This window comes from Triplophysa rosa, linkage group LG5 (genome assembly GCF_024868665.1).
Source record: "Triplophysa rosa linkage group LG5, Trosa_1v2, whole genome shotgun sequence".
In the NCBI taxonomy this organism is placed as follows: Eukaryota; Metazoa; Chordata; class Actinopteri; order Cypriniformes; family Nemacheilidae; genus Triplophysa; species Triplophysa rosa.
In genome coordinates, this window is record NC_079894.1 from 26,274,699 (window position 1) to 26,291,148 (window position 16,450).

Consider the following 16,450-nt stretch of genomic DNA (forward strand, 5'->3'; position numbering starts at 1 on the left):
TTATCATTAAACACAATACAACTATAGGCTATACAAACTATACGCAAAGCCTTGCCATCACATCCTGCAAATAAATATTGTAGAGCTGGCCTCAAAACCCAGGCAGAAAATAGCCTATTACTTATTGATTTTGATGTTTTTGAATGTAAAAACCACGCGAACGTCATAAGTAGACCTCGTACAACAGTATAAAACAATAAACAAATCCAGTTCATCACACCTTTAACCATTGAGTTTTTAAAACACTATTTGTTATTTCTAAGTCAATAACATTTAATCCCCCTTCTTCGTAACTATGCACTAAAACATTTTTGTTAATATAGTGATGCTTATTTTTCCAGATAAAGTTAAATAATGCAATATTACATTATTTTGGTAAATAAGGTGGGATAGCTAAGGAGGAGGCTGGATAAACAAACCTTGAGACTAATTCCATTTTAGTCAGTAAAACTCTTCCAAAAATGTAGATATCTATTTGTATCCAGTTATTGAGAATAGTATTTGCTTTTGAAAGATTTTTTATGAAATTTTCTTGAACATTTTGATTACTATCTAAAGTTATCCCCAAGTATTTTACACGTTTTTATTGGTATGTTACATAAAGAGTCTAGTTCACTGACATGAATTGCAAGTAATTCACACTTGTTCAAGTTTAAGTGTAGGCCTGATGCTTTGGAAAAGAGATTAACTAGTTGAATGGCTTTGTCAATTTGAAATTGGTTCTTTAAAATGATCACTGTATCATCAGCTAATTGACTAATGCCAATTTGTCTTCCAAATACATCAAGTCTGTCAAAGTTGCTGTTTTTATCTATAAAGATAGCAAGCATTTCTACTGTTAAGATAAATAGAAAGGGGGAAATGGGACATCCTTGTCTTATTCATCGTGAAATGTTGAATCTCTGGGATGTTCCAGATGAAAGGGATATAGAACGATTGATTTCTTTATATAACGGTTTTTATAAAAGAAATGAATTTAATGCCAAAACCGGAGCTAAATATGAAAGTATATTCGATCGTGTCAAATGCCTTTTTTAAATCTAAAAAGAGAATATAGCCATCATCCTCAATACATTCACGATAATCTAAAATATCTAAGATCAATTTGATATTATTATATATTGATCTGCCTTTTATAAAACCAGACTGTGATTCATTAATTAGTTTTTTATTTTGTCACTAATTGATTTATGTTTTTCTTGAGTCTAATGGAAAATATATGAGCTAGAATTTTATAATAACAGTTGAGTAAAGTGATGGGGCGAAGATTATCTATATGTCGTGCATATTTACCCGGTTTGGGGATAAGAGTAATTAGACCTTGTTTCATAGTCGAAGATAGTGAATTATTTTGGATACATTCTAGAAAGGCTCAACATAATAGTTCTCTCAAATCTTCCCTAAAGAAGTTATAAAATTCGAAAGTTAGGCCATCAGGGCCTGGAGATTTAACAGAAGATAAAATATAAATAATTTATATTTTAAGATAATTTATAATTTATGATTTTTATTGCTTTATCTAATTCCTCTATTTTGATGTCAGCCTCGCACAAGTCTTTAAATTCCTTGTTTAACTGTATGCTAGTGTGTAATATATTATCAAAGAGAATATTACAGTCTGATACAAAAAAGGATGAGCTATATAAAGAACTATAGAATTGAAAAATCTCTGAGGAAATCATTTTAGGGCATGTATTTATAACTCCATTCACATAAAGAGAATTTATGGCATTTTTCTCCTCTCGCCTTTTTTCAAGTCTGAAAAAAAAATATTACTTTTTTTCCTCTTTCTCTATCCATCTTGCTAATCTTACATATGCTCCTCTAGCTTTTTGAGTATATAAAGTATCAAATTTGGATTGCAAGGATAAAATTTGTAATTTAGTTTCATTGTCCATTTCAATTTTATTACATAAATAGTTTAATTCTAACTCCAATTGTGTTCTGGCCTTACTTAAATTTATACATGATAGCGGAAGTGGCTGAGCTGACTTTAGTGGACGTGCATGTGCATGTAGTCTATTCTCTTGAACAAAAAATATGTTGTTACATTTGGTATCAAGATACAAATGGGAAATTACACTTATATTCTGTATTTTTTATATGGAGATTTGATCAATATTTGAAAGAATCATAAATGTTTGTAGCTGCATTTGACTACTTTTTTGCTATTAACAAACTAAAAATAGTTTTATTTTTTAATTTAATTATTAGTCTTCATTTTGACTAGAGCTTAATTATCAAGGCCAGCGTTTTCTTTCTCTTTTTGTGTTTCCTGGTTGTTTTGTGACTGTAAAGCACTAACAATTGATTTCATTTTTATAATTTTCAGTGCGACGGTCTTCATTCTCTCATTTCTCTCCACCATGACTTGGTGCTCTTTGTCAAGCAAATTCTCTCCCCTTGCTATCTTTTCCACAATAAGAGATTCTTGTTTCATCTTCTCAAGTCCAATGATGCGGTCCTCAAAGCCAGGTTTCTTCTCCTCCTCCTCTGTTTTGATCAGGATTTCGAGGTATTCGGCCGTGGAGAGAGATTTTGACTTCAGTGCAATTTCATCCAGTCTTCGTAAGCATTCAGAGGACATTTTGATCAGATTCATTAGTTTCTGTTCGATAACCTTAAATTCATCTTCAAGTGCATCAAGCATTTGCTTGGAATCCATGAATTTCCCTTTTGCCTTCATGAAGTTGTCCTTTAACTCATTAATGATTTTTTTCTCGATTTTTGTTTCATATGACCACATGACCTTTTCCCGTAGATGTTGAGTGTAATGGCAGTTTCCAGGACACACAACGCAATAGCCATCATCACCCATCGCAGCACAAGTGCTCACAGCATCTTCTGTAGGGAGGAAGCAGTTGGAGTGACACGTGAAGAAGCATTTGTTGCAGTTCATGGTGAAAGAGGTGACAGGAGTTCTGACTGCATTCATCACCTCTACATCTTGCTCAAAATTCTCATTTTGTGCCATGTTCTCATTCTCGTTTTTCAAACATTGCTTGAACTTTTTAATCTCACTCAGTTTGGAAAGGCCAGCAGTTATCTGAGGGGTCAGACTTGCCATGGCTTTTTGAAGACGGTCTCGTTCCTCCAAGACCTTTATAGTCAGTATCAGACTTTTACTTTCAATGGTCCCCAGTGCCTTGAAAAAAGCTTTCATCTGTTTGAAGGTTGATCTCCAGACAATCTCGACAAGTTTATGATAATCATCTTCTTCATCAAAAAAATAGTCAGAGAATGTAGATTCTTCTGCTTTATTGTCTGCAAACACAGATGAGTTGTTGAAAATGAAATGGGTGGGTTGTCCCTTTTTATTATTCTGACAGGGCAGGTCAGCTGCTTTGATGGCTTCCAGAACTGGTATCTCTTTACCATCTGCGAATGTCACCAATATCATGATGTTTTCTGCAATGTCTTTGCCAAAAATTGACAAGATTGAATCAAAGATGTACTTTTGGTTGGCACTAAGGCGAGCAAGAGAGGCCTGGACAACAAAACAGACAGCATCAATATGATCGATTCCTAGCGGGCTACAAAGAAAGCTCTTGACCTGCTCTGTTATCAGTTTATCATGTTTCATTCCTCTTGTATCCCCGAATCCTGGTGTATCTACGATTGTTAGAGAATAGGGAACTTGAAAACCGGGCTGATTGTACAACTCATAAGATGAGACACTAGATGTCTGACTCTCTGCCTGCGTGCGATTGGTAACTTCATTGATCAGTTTGAAGCGATATCCATCCTGCCACTTTGTCCCCAGTATGTAGTTGATCATGACATTGACCAGCGTGGTTTTTCCAGCACCTGTCGATCCCAACAGAAGAATGACTTTGTTTTTCACATCCTCCACCTTTTTTCCAAAGACATACTGACTGAAATCTACATTGTCTCCAATTTTTTTATGTAGCGTCAGCGCATGAATTGAAGGATTACCTTTCTGTATGCGAGTGGAATGCTTCAAGAATAACTCACTTCCATCTTTGCCTGACAATTTACATTCAGAACTGGTAGAAAACACAATTTCAGGGCTAGGAAAACTTTTTCCTTCATTAGCACAATTTGCCAAAACTCTGATTGCATAATCTGTGTTTACATTCAGTTGCTGAAGAGTGCACTCCCTGTATGTAGATTTCACTGACTTCCATGCCATTTCGTTTTCTTGATCTTTTATTTGTTCTCTATATTCCAACACATATTCAGTGACCAGGACATCTTCACCAACAGATGAAGGAACATCCCAGGCTACAGTTGCAGACTCAGCTTCTACTCTTTTGACTACAGGTGTTCCAGGAGGAGCACATGGACGGGTCCTGACGAATGATGTTGCATCACTACACAGACTTACCCCGGGACGACACACAGCCTTGCAGCTGAAATGATACTCTTTATGTGGTTCTAAATGTTTGACAGAGACACGATCTGAAACCCCATTGGTATACATGTCTGTCCCCTCAGAGCTTTGAGCAGACTGGTATGAAATGCTGTATGATTCCACACAACTAGTGCCATGTTCAGGAGGTGTGATTTGGAGATGTATGCGATCATGCTCCACACTCAAGATAGTTGGTAATGGGGGTTTTGAGGGGAGCTCATACTGTGAGCTCACAAGTCTCCCCCGTTCAAAAACATGAATCGAGGAGGCAGTGCTGAGCTTGTCTGGGATTGATGCAATGCAGAATTCAATATTTTTTCTTCCATCGTTGGCCTGCTTGAAATCTAGAAATGCCTGTATATTTTCCCTGGTCAGTGCAGTTACGTCTCCTGAGGTAAACCATTTCTCACCCCCCATTGTCGACGTTGGGTCATGATGTAATTGATCTGCATTGTTATATGGTTGGTTCTTGAGGTAATTCTCCATGTCTGTAAGGAACGGTTCCTTTTCATTCAAGGAGGAGAGTGCAAAAACGATCACATAGTTGTTGGTTGCTTTCAGAACCATCTTGTCCAGGTCATTGCTAGATGAAAGAGGAGGAACATCTTTCATGATGTCTAGATAAGATCTAACAACATTAATCTCTCGCTGTCTGTCTTTTAGATATCCTATTATCAGAGCACCTTGAAATGGAGATCTTTCTTTGCTGTTCAAGACATCCACAAGTTCCTGTTCCTCTTTTCCTCCTCCCCTTATAGATGGAAGAAGCAGGCAGAGCTGTTTTTGAAAAACAAGTTTGTACTCTGAGCAGAGGTCTTTAAATTTTCTGAGCTTGGCTTTTATTTCTGGGAATTGAATAGCGATGTTGTCCTTCATCAGGTCTTGACATTGTATGTCACAATCGTCCAGTTCATCCATGATGCGTTGGGCACGTCGTACTAGACTGACACTGATCTCCCGGACTAACTGAGCGGCTGCAGAATCAAGTTTCTTCAGAGGGTAAAGCCACGCAGTAATGGGCACAGCATGTTCTGCATTTTCTCCCATGAGTTTTGGAAGCTCTGAGTAGACTTTGATTGCATCTGAATAGCTAACCGGATTGTTTTCTAGGGCAAAATCTCCATGAAATGTGCAGCTGAACTTGTTGGTTTTCTCATGTTCTGATTCGCTCATTTTCAAAGATGCCTTGCCCTCAATTGATATTAAAGGTATCTTTTTGATTGTTGCTTGGAGTTCACCTTGTATTTCTTGGTGGTTTTCATTGGATGAAAGCTCACGGTCAAAAATGAAGAACGCTTGAGCCCCATACAGCAAAGCCGTAACAACATGTGTGGCAGAGCCTTCCTCAAATACATTGCAGTGTTTGACGTTTCCTGCTCCAAGATGCTCCATAGTCAGCTGCTTGAAACGTGTGGTTGTTCGATACTGTAAGGTGACTCGAGATTGATGTTTAGATTTCTTCTTGTTACTTAAAAACTCAGCTGACCCTTTCACACTGACTAATCCAGACAGAAAGCTGGCTTCAAGAGATGCAGAAACATTTAGAGCTTCTACTTTGTCTTCACTTGAATCTGAGGCAATGATTTTGAAGTCTGTGTTTGGCTGTGGTCGTACATTAATATTCTTCTGTAACATCTCTTTATCCCAAAGACTTATTCCTTAAAAAATAAATACATGTATTAAGGAAGAAACAACTACAAAGCTAGCACATCAAAAAGTAAATAGCATTTAGACTTTTTACTAAACATAGCAAACAATGTTTTTTAATGGTTTTGTTTATTAAAATATGATTTATGAAGTTATATAAACTGACTGAATGTCAATAATTTAATTATATAATATGCCTGTGTGCGCTTGGTAACTTCATTGATCCGTTTAAAGCAATATGCATTCTGCCACTTTGTAACTGATAATGACATTGAACAACATATCCTGCTTCTGCTGATCCCAAAAGAAGAATGACTTCATTTTTCACGTCCTCCAAATTTTCTCCCATTTTTGTAGTGTCAGTGTATGAATTAAAGGATTCCCTTACTGTATGCCATTGCATGCCTACAAGAATAACTTATTTCCATCTTTGTCTGACCATGGACAGTCAGAACTAGCAGACAGAAATGCAATATAATATACATTAGGTGTATAAAGATCTTACATAAAGAAGCATTATGTTTTTATAATCTTAGAATGAACTATTTCTATATCGCAGGTCTGCTTGCATGGAATTCGCCGTGTTTCTACAGTAGCCCTAAATGGACAAACTGCTCTCTACAGAGCGCGTTCCGTAAATACGGTATCTCCTTCAGCAAAAAAGGCAAGGCAAGTTTATTTATATAGCACATTTCATGCACAAGGGCAATTCAAAGAAGTGAAACATGTTTTTTTTTGTCCTGTGAGAGCCACCGTAGTGCTTCGAAAAGGAGAGGCGAGGGGTTTGCAGCATTCCAATTCGCCTACTTATACTATGCACTAAAAGTATATACTGTTTTTGTTATGGAAAAGTATATTGTCAGGTCCCGGGTCTGATCACCTGTTTGTTTTGTCCTGTCTTTTACTTGTTAGTGTTTGTCTAGCACAGTTTGGAGAGTTTGACAGCTCGCCACGTGCTGGGTGTTTCTGTTTAGACTCTTCCTCCCTCGTTATCCTCTTCACGACACACCTGTTCTCACTCACGCTAATGTCCTCACACCGTTTTCCACTCCCGCTATCTAGTCTCTCTCTATTTAACCTCCTGCATTTTCTTGCTTCCTTGTCAGTCCGTTAGCCTACTGCTCGCTGACTTCGAGTCGTTAGCTTCCTAGTTACATTCTTAGTCTTGTCGTTAGATCTAGTCTTGTCTTGTCCCTAAATTGTGTTTTGTTCGTTCAGGCTCCAGAGCTCTTTGCACCCTGCTCGGTGTTCCACTGTTTCCCCAGAGCGGCACTGGTCAGGCGAGTTCGGGTTCCCTTCTGGCTGGCTGTGTGGAGTTGTTTCCCTAGACGCCCGGAGGCTACCGCTTCCCTACTTCTCGCCGGAGGAACCACTACTCACCCTCACCGGAGGAATTCTCCTTTCTGGCTAGTGGCTCGGAGCTTCTCACGGATTCTCCCTTCGGGGTTGTGTGCTCGGAGCTTCTCACGGATTCTCCCTTCGGGGTTGTGTGCTCAGAGCTTCTCACGGATTCTCCCTTCGGGGTTGTGTGCCCAGAGCTTCTCACGGATTCTCCCTTCGGGGTTGTGTGCTCGGAGCTTCTCACGGATTCTCCCTTCGGGGTTGTGTGCTCGGAGCTTCTCACGGATTCTCCCTTCGAGGTTGTGTGCTCGGAGCTTCTCACGGATTCTCCCTTCGGGGTTGTGTGCTCAGAGCTTCTCACGGATTCTCCCTTCGGGGTTGTGTGCCCAGAGCTTCTCACGGATTCTCCCTTCGGGGTTGTGTGCTCGGAGCTTCTCATGGATTCTCCCTTCGGGGTTGTGTGCTCGGGGTTTCTCACGGATTCACCCATCGGGGTTGTGTGCTCGGGGCTTCTCACGGATTCACCCATCGAGGTTGTTGTACGAGACTTTTCACGGACTCTCCCTTCGGGGGTTGTTTCACGGAGTTTCTCACAGACTCTTCCTTTGGGATTTTTTGGCAACGGCCTCTGGATTACCGAACTTTTTCTCTACGTGAGTGAGCTGGCAACGGCCTCTGTATTAACAACCTTTTTCTCTACGTGAGTGAGTTGGCAATGGCCTCTGGATTAACGAACTCTTTTTCTACGCGAGTGAGTTACTCTAAATCCATTGTACTATCTCTCAAATTATTTACGCGGCCGAGCGCTCGAGCCTGTCTAGCTCTGATTTATGTTTTTTTTCCTTATGTGTGATTCTGTGGATTGTCAGTAATAAAACCCCATTTATCCTGCATCTGACTCCGGGCTTTACTTGCATGACAGAACGGACTGACCATTATGGAGTCAGCAGGATCAGAATCCCTCCGCTCCGCGCTCGCCCAACAGGGAGTTATGCTGGGGCAGCAGAGTACCCGGCTAAACGCTACCGTCCAAGAGGTAGGGGCTATTAATACCCAGATCTCTGAACTCGCGACCCAACTCGACAAACTCCGACTGGGTGCGGCTGCCGCTGCCGCCAGTCGCCAAGAGCCTGAACCACACGCTAATAACCCCCCAACTTATGACGGTGATCCTAACTCTTGCCATGCATTCTTGTCTCAGTGTGCCTTAGTCTTCACCCTACAGCCACGTCGCTATGCCTCAGAAACTTCTAAAGTGGCTTATGTTCTGACTCTTCTCTCTGGCCGGGCCCGTGAATGGGGAGTGACCGTATGGAATGCCAAGACCTCCTTCTGCTCCAGTTTCGAGGACTTCCGCACAGAGATGGTGAGGCTGTTTGACCGCACGGCTCGGGGAGATGAAGCCGCTGCTCTGTTATCCCGTCTAACACAGAAAGGGGGATCAGTAACCGACTATGCCATCCGCCTCAGACGCTGGCAGCGGCGTGTGACTGGAACGCAAGCGCAGTGCGCGCCCGCTTCCTGGAGGGCCTGAGTCATGACATCGCCGATGAGCTGGTTGCGCTGGACATGCCTAAGGAACTCGAGGCACTTATTGATCTCACTCTGCGAGTAGAGGGTCGACTCACGCTACAGCGACAACGCTGCCTCTCTAACCTCTCCTGGCGTTCCCAGGCCTCTTCATCCAGTGATACCCCATCTACTACTTCTCCTGTTACAGAACCCATGCAATTGGGGCGACTTAGCCTCTCCACCCAGCAGAAACAACAGCGCGTGGCCCAGGGACTCTGCCTATATTGCGGCAAGCCCGGTTACTTCGCCATCCAGTGTCCAGTAAAAGACAGTGCCCACCGGTAAGACGGAGAGTCCTGGTGGGCGCCATTCCTTGCTCAAACTCTCCATTTGGTCGTGCCCTGTTACCCTGTAGACTGCTCTTCCAGGGCATCTCCCACACCGGCCACGCCTTAATTGACTCCGGGGCCGAGGGAAATTTCATTGATGCAGCCATGGCTCAGAAGTGGAGAATTCCGGCCGTACCCCTCGCCGAACCCATCGAGGCATGGTCGCTAGCCTGCAGCCGCCTCACTATCGTCACACACATAACTCCCAGTGTAAGTCTGCTCTTATCCGGTAACCACCATGAGAGCATTGTGCTGTACATCCTCGATTCTCCCAAGAACCCTATCGTTCTGGGACATCCATGGCTTGTGCAGCAAAATCCTCATGTGGACTGGAAGAACAGATCTATTCTCTCTTGGAGTCAGTCTTGTCATGTGTCTTGTTTGGGTCCTGCCTCGTCTCCTGTTTCTGTGTTTTGTGCCCCGCAGGTACAGCCCGCTGACCTCACCGGCTTACCGGTGGAGTACCACGATCTCAGCATGGTGTTCAGCAAGTCCCGGGCTACCGCTCTTCCTCCTCACCGCTCCTACGACTGCGTTATTAACCTCCTCCCAGGCACTTCTCCACCCAAGGGTCGCCTGTACTCCCTGTCTGGTCCAGAAAGAGAGGCTATGGACAAGTACATTCAGGAGGCGCTTCTCACTGGTCTCATCCGTCGCTCTTCTTCCCCGGCTGGTGAGGGTTTTTTCTTCGTCCAGAAGAAGGACGGCTCCCTGCGACCTTGTATTGACTATCGAGGCCTTAATGACATCACTATTAAGAACAGGTACCCCCTACCTCTCATGTCTTCTGCCTTCGAGCTCTTGCAGGGAGCCCGGGTCTTCACTAAGTTAGACCTCCGCATCACCTCATCCGTATCCGGGAGGGAGATGAGTGGAAGACGGCGTTTAATACTCCCACGGGACATTTTGAGTATCGGGTTCTTCCATTTGGTCTAACCAATGCCCCAGCCATCTTCCAGGACCTGATCAATAGCGTTCTGGGTGACATGATTAACATTTTTGTCTTCGTGTACTTGGAAGATATACTAATTTTTCCCCCTCTCTCCAGGTGCACACCCAGCACGTTAGACAGGTTCTCCAGCGTTTACTTGAGAACCAGTTGTTTGTTAAGGCGGAGAAGTGCGAATTCCACGCCGAGTCAGTTACGTTCCTTGGCCATATAATTTCCTCGAAGGGGATCAAGGCTGATCCTGCTAAGATAAAGGCTGTCGCCGAATGGCCTACCCCTGACTCCCGTAAGGCCCTGCAGTGCTTCCTGGGTTTCGCCAACTTTTATAGGCGATTCATCAGGAAATTTGGCCAAACGGCCATGACCCTTACCGCATTGACCTCCATCAAGGTGCCCTTCAGGTGGAATCAGGACACTCAGGTAGCCTTTGACTCACTTAAGTCCCGTTTTGTCTCTGCACCTATTCTGTCTATTCCAGATCCTGAGCTCCAGTTTATTGTTGAGGTCGACGCTTCGGATGTTGGGGTCGGCGCAGTCTTATCTCAGAGGTCATCCCAGGATGGAAAGGTGCACCCTTGCGCCTTCTTCTCTCACCGCCTCAGCCCTGCTGAACGTAACTATGACATCGGTAACCGAGAGCTGCTAGCGGTAAGATTGGCTTTGGGTGAGTGGCGTCACTGGTTGGAGGGGGCAGCGCAGCCATTCCTGGTCTGGACAGATCATAAGAATTTAGAATATATCCGTTCAGCCAGGAGATTGAACTCACGCCAGGCCCGCTGGGCACTCTTTTTTGGCCGTTTCGACTTCACCCTCTCGTACCGGCCCGGTTCTAAGAACCGTAAGCCGGACNTCAGTTCGAGGCCACTGGGGAGGAGGCTCCGGTCGAGACCATTCTCACCAAGGGAATGGTGATCGGGGCTCTCTCCTGGGGAATCGAGCAGCGGGTGAGGAGGGCCGGTCGAGGGGTGCAAGTGCCGGCAGGGTGCCCAGCGGGCAGGTTGTGGGTACCAGCTGCGCTGCGCTCAAAGGTCCTTCAGTGGGGCCATTCGTCCATATTGGTCTGCCATCCAGGTAATAAGGGAACGTTGGCTGCCATCAGTCAACGTTTTTGGTGGCCATCTGTGGCCAATGATGTCAGACAGTTCGTGTTGGCCTGCCTGACCTGTACTTAATGCAAGACACCCAACCGCCCGCCCGCCCACTGGTCTACTCCACCCTTTACCCAATCCCTCAAGTCGCCCTTGATTTCGTCACAGGGCTTCCCCGTTCCTGTAGTAACACCGTGGTTCTCACGGTGGTGGATCGCTTCTCCAAGGCGGCCCATTTTGTTCCCCTTCCCAAGCTCCCATCCTCCCGGGAGACCGCTCAACTGATGGTGGATCACGTCTTCTGCCTCCATGGCTTGCCGGTTGACATTGTGTCCGATAGGGGTCCCCAGTTTACTTCCCGATTCTGGAGGGAATTTTGTAGACAGATCGGGGCCTCAGCGAGTCTGTCTTCTGGTTTTCACCCGCAGACCAACAGGCAATGCGAGCGGGCCAACCAGGATCTTGGAAGAATGCTCCGCTGTCTGACATCCAACTACCCGAGTTCCTGGTGCTCTCAGCTCTCGTGGGTAGAGTACGCCCACAACTCCCTCCCGTCATCTGCTTCAGGTATGTCTCCCTTCGAGTGTTCCCTGGGTTATAATCCTCCCCTGTTTCCCTCTCAGGAACCCGACGCTGCAGTTCCGTCGGCTCTGGCCTTCGTCCAGCTCTGCCGCCGCACCTGGGAGAGGGCCAGAGGGTCTTGGCCCAGACCGCAGTACGGACCAAAGCAGCAGCTGATCGCCACCGGTCCTCTCCTCCTACCTATGTGTGCGGTCAACGGGTATGGCTGTCTACCAAGGACCTGCCTCTCCGGGCACCTTCTCGCAAGCTGGCGCCCAGGTTCATTGGTCCATTCCGTATTTCCAAGGTGGTTAATCCAGTGGCGGTCAGACTCAGACTCCCCTCTACTATTGGTCGGGTCCACCCTGTTTTTCATGTTTCCAGGGTTAGACCGGTGGTCTCCTCACCACTTTGTCCTGCCAGCAGTCGTCCCGCCCCCCCCCCTCGTCTAGTGGATGGCTCCCCCACCTACACGGTGAGGAGGATACGACGCCGTGGCAGAGGTGTCCAGTACTTGGTGGACTGGGAGGGTTATGGTGTTGAGGAGAGAAGTTGGGTACCGTCCCGGGACATCCTGGACCAGGCTCTGATCGTGGACTTCGATCGGCGGCGAGGTGAGCCCCCTCCTAGAGCGCTTAGGAGCGCTGCTGGGGGGGTACTGTCAGGTCCCGGGTCTGATCACCTGTTGGTTTTGTCCTGTCTTTTACTTGTTAGTGTTTGTCTAGCACAGTTTGGAGAGTTTGACAGCTCGCCACGTGCTGGGTGTTTCTGTTTAGACTCTTCCTCCCTCGTTATCCTCTTCACGACACACCTGTTCTCACTCACGCTAATCTCCTCACACCGGTTTCCACTCCCGCTATCTAGTCTCTCTCTATTTAACCTCCTGCATTTTCTTGCTTCCTTGTCAGTCCGTTAGTCTACTGCTCGCTGACTTCGAGTCGATAGCTTCCTAGTTACATTCTTAGTCTTGTCGTTAGATCTAGTCTTGTCTTGTCCCTAAATTGTGTTTTGTTCGTTCAGGCTCCAGAGCTCTTTGCACCCTGCTCGGTGTTCCACTGTTTCCCCAGAGCGGCACTGGTCAGGCGAGTTTGGGTTCCTTCTGGCTGGCTGTGTGGAGTTGTTTCCCTAGACGCCCGGAGGCTACCGCTTCCCTACTTCTCGCCGGAGGAACCACTACTCACCCTCACCGGAGGAATTCTCCTTTCTGGCTAGTGGCTCGGAGCTTCTCACTGATTCTCCCTTCGGGGTTGTGTGATCGGAGCTTCTCATGGATTCTCCCTTCGGGGTTGTGTGCTCGGAGCTTCTCACGGATTCTCCCTCACGGATTCTCCCTTCGGGGTTGTGTGCCCAGAGCTTCTCACGGATTCTCCCTTCAGGGTTGTGTGCTCGGAGCTTCTCACGGATTCTCCCTTCGGGGTTGTGTGCTCGGAGCTTCTCACGGATTCTCCCTTCGGGGTTGTGTGCTCAGAGCTTCTCACGGACTCTCCCTTCGGGGGTTGTTTCACAGAGTTTCTCACAGACTCTTCCTTTGGGATTTTTTGGCAACGGCCTCTGGATTAACAAACTTTTTCTCTACGTGAGTGAGCTGGCAACGGCCTCTGGATTAACAAACTTTTTCTCTATGTGAGTGAGTTGGCAACGGCCTCTGGATTAACGAACTCTTTTTCTACGCGAGTGAGTTACTCTAAATCCATTGAACTATCTCCCTAATTATTTACGCGGCCGAGTGCTCGAGCCTGTCTAGCTCTGATTTGTTTTTTTTTCCTTATGTGTTATTGTGTGGATTGTCAGTAATAAAACCCCATTTATCCTGCATCTGACTCCGGCCTTTACTTGCATGACATATATACATTTTAGTGTGTAGCAAAACAATATGCACACACTGGGACATACTAACAGGAAACGGAAGTGGCCGTTGTTGCCTAGACAACATTGTGGCCATTAACTGTGATACACATCAAAATACAGCTCTTCTTTCCATTTAAGTATTTTTTCTTTTTTCATATGTAATGTTAACTCTGTGCTTATATTTATTAATTTAGTGACGCATCAGTTATTTAATTTTATTAATGCAGTGGAGCGTCACTTAACTCCACCTATTCGTGGTGAGTTGTGGGTAATATTAGCCGCTAGAGTGTGCATCATTCTTTACTTTGAATTTCTACCGGAAATAGTAGACAATCCGGGAAACTTTCGAATACTCTTTTCAACATACTATGATTTGGGACATACCAATTCTGTTTTCGAATACTATTTAGGACGGATAGTATGCAAATTGGGACGCAGCAGTGGAGTGAGCCATTGGTTGCAATTTTCAACCTCACCCCTAGATGCCACTAAAATCTACAAATTGCTCCTTTAACTAACATTACCAAAGATTCATCAATTCTGAAAAACTTTATTGCTTATTTTTAGTAAATGTGTAAGCTTATATGAACTAATGTTAACAAATACAACTCTATTGCAGTGTTACTGTAACCACGCCCCCTATGTCATCACTCTCCCGCTCACTCTCCCCGGACTTTTGATTACACTCACAACTGCACCTCGTTTAAACAGACTATTTATAACCGCTTTTGTTAGCTGTGTCTTTGTCTAGTCTTGATGTTATTTGTCACTCTCGTTTTGACCTGTTTAAAGTTCCCGCGATCCGTTTATCATTCCAGTTTGGATTACCTTTTTATGATTTTTGGTTCATACCTTTGTTGGATTACCTGCTGGATATTTTACTTTCACGTTTTGGATTATACCTGTTTTTGTGGATACCTGTTTTGAGTTTTTACTTTCTGTTCTGTTCTCCCAACAATAAAGCCTGCTTTTTGGAACTCTGTGGTGTGCTCTCTGATTCGACCCCAAGCGTGACAGTTACTAAATAAATACTAACAAAAAATCTTATGCTTTTTCAAATCTTATGTCAAAGGAAAAAAACTGAAAGATTCAAAAGTGTAAATATACTGTATATGCTCTTGGCTCTAAAACTGACTTCTTTATACTTTTATACGTTTCGTCATCTTTAGCAATTACAATGTTAATGAAGTGTTGACTGCACTGTATGCTTGTAATTACCTGGAATGAGGACATCTCTTCGGCAGTCATACAACATTCCCAACTGAAAAGGTCGGCCAAGACAAGCCAGTTCAAAGTCAAAGTCAGACATCTTTCTGATAGAAAAAGTTTTACTTTTTGTTAAGAATGCCATAAAAAAAAGTAATGACAAAGGATAAAAATATGACAGAACAAAGTATATTGTTTATTGACTAGCAGCACTTTTGATTCATACCACATGTTGTGTTCAGTGTCCAAAATTAACATCATCTAAACATTACATACTAGTTCAAATTTGTTTGATAAATATTTGGGAATTTCAACATACAGTAAAGTGTGATTACATCATGTTTTATGCTTTCTGCTTTCAGAAAGACAAGCAAATTACATTTGCAAGTGACATATCTCCAAACCAACATTTGTCAATGCAGCAACAGAATGTTACTTTACCTTTTCTGATATTCTGTATTATAAGCAATACTGTACAGTTGAAATAATCACAATACAGCATGATATATTATGATAAATTATGATACATTTTTACTTAATCTCAATTAAGATAAACTGAAATGTATAATTTCCATGTATGGTATTGTTATTGTGCACACTTTGAATTATGATACATTTTAGAAGTTTATTTTTTCACTTATTTTAGATTAGTACAAAACTGTATGTGCTGTGAATAAAAATGCATCTGGTTTCAAGTCTGAATGAAACAGACAAAACCTAAACTAAACATCCCAGCCCAGAAAATGCTGGTTACATATGTTCAGTTTTTTTATTATTTTAATTGGAATCTGTTTGCAACAGTTCACATTTATCATTTTTATTTATTTTACTTTATTTAAATTAAATTCAGATTTGAGTTAAATTTGTCAAACTTGTCACTGTAGTTTCAATCCAGTTTTTGAAATACAACCCAACACCGTAAATAATACGGTAAACCATGATAAAGCCCCAGTAATGATCGTAATAAGACAATTTAACACCGTAACACACATTTCGCACTACAAAACCGGTACTCTATTTTTTTGTTTGTAGAATAGAACTTTTATATGATACTGACACGAAATTAATATGTAAAAACACTGCTAAAGCAAGCATTTATGCAAAGGCACTTTCAATTCAAAATTGTCTCTGAAACTATGAGCAACGTACCTTTTCTCCCCTACTATATTACTCCAGAATGATTTGTTACTTTCGGGTATAGAGGCTTTTAACTGGCATCTAAAAAGCAGCAGTTTTTATGGAGAGAGGTAAAGCCACTCCTCACAGCACTGTGATTGGCCGGACAACTCCACAGGGTGTCTCCACAGGTCTTCCTTGCAGAGTTTAGCTCTCAGTGTGAATAAGGTCAAACATGATTTGTTCAAGTCGGACTTATTCCAGGATCAACAGCCTTATAAAACTTTTTTATCTTGTTATAGACGATGGTCATATAGCTAGGACTGAGATTTTCACACAGAAATGAGCCCATTTGAAAATCGAAAGTGAAAGGAAAGCACAATGTCATTAACTACATTTATAGCTTTCATAAAACACA

The 16,450-nt window shown here is 43.5% G+C and overlaps 1 protein-coding gene across 1 annotated transcript; it reads right to left on the minus strand.

Moving 5' to 3' along the window:
* Positions 1–2,233: 2,233 nt before the first annotated feature.
* LOC130554816 (uncharacterized) lies at positions 2,234–16,106 on the minus strand. Its single transcript, XM_057334687.1, has 3 exons — positions 16,066–16,106; positions 14,929–15,023; positions 2,234–6,033 (listed from the first exon to the last, which is right to left on the minus strand). Exons 2-3 carry the CDS (start codon positions 15,017–15,019, stop codon positions 2,234–2,236), a joined length of 3,891 nt encoding a protein of 1,296 aa, XP_057190670.1. The 5' UTR covers positions 15,020–15,023; positions 16,066–16,106.
* Between the last annotated feature and the right edge of the window lie 344 nt (positions 16,107–16,450).

Coding starts and splice junctions, on each gene's coding strand:
- LOC130554816 (XM_057334687.1), bottom strand. CDS start 15,019: ATGTCTGACTTTGACTTTGAACTGGCTTGTCTTGGCCGACCTTTTCAG. Junction 6,034..14,928: donor AAGAGATGTCCTCATTCCAG/GTAATTACAAGC, acceptor TTATTTTTTAAG/GAATAAGTCTTTGGGATAAA.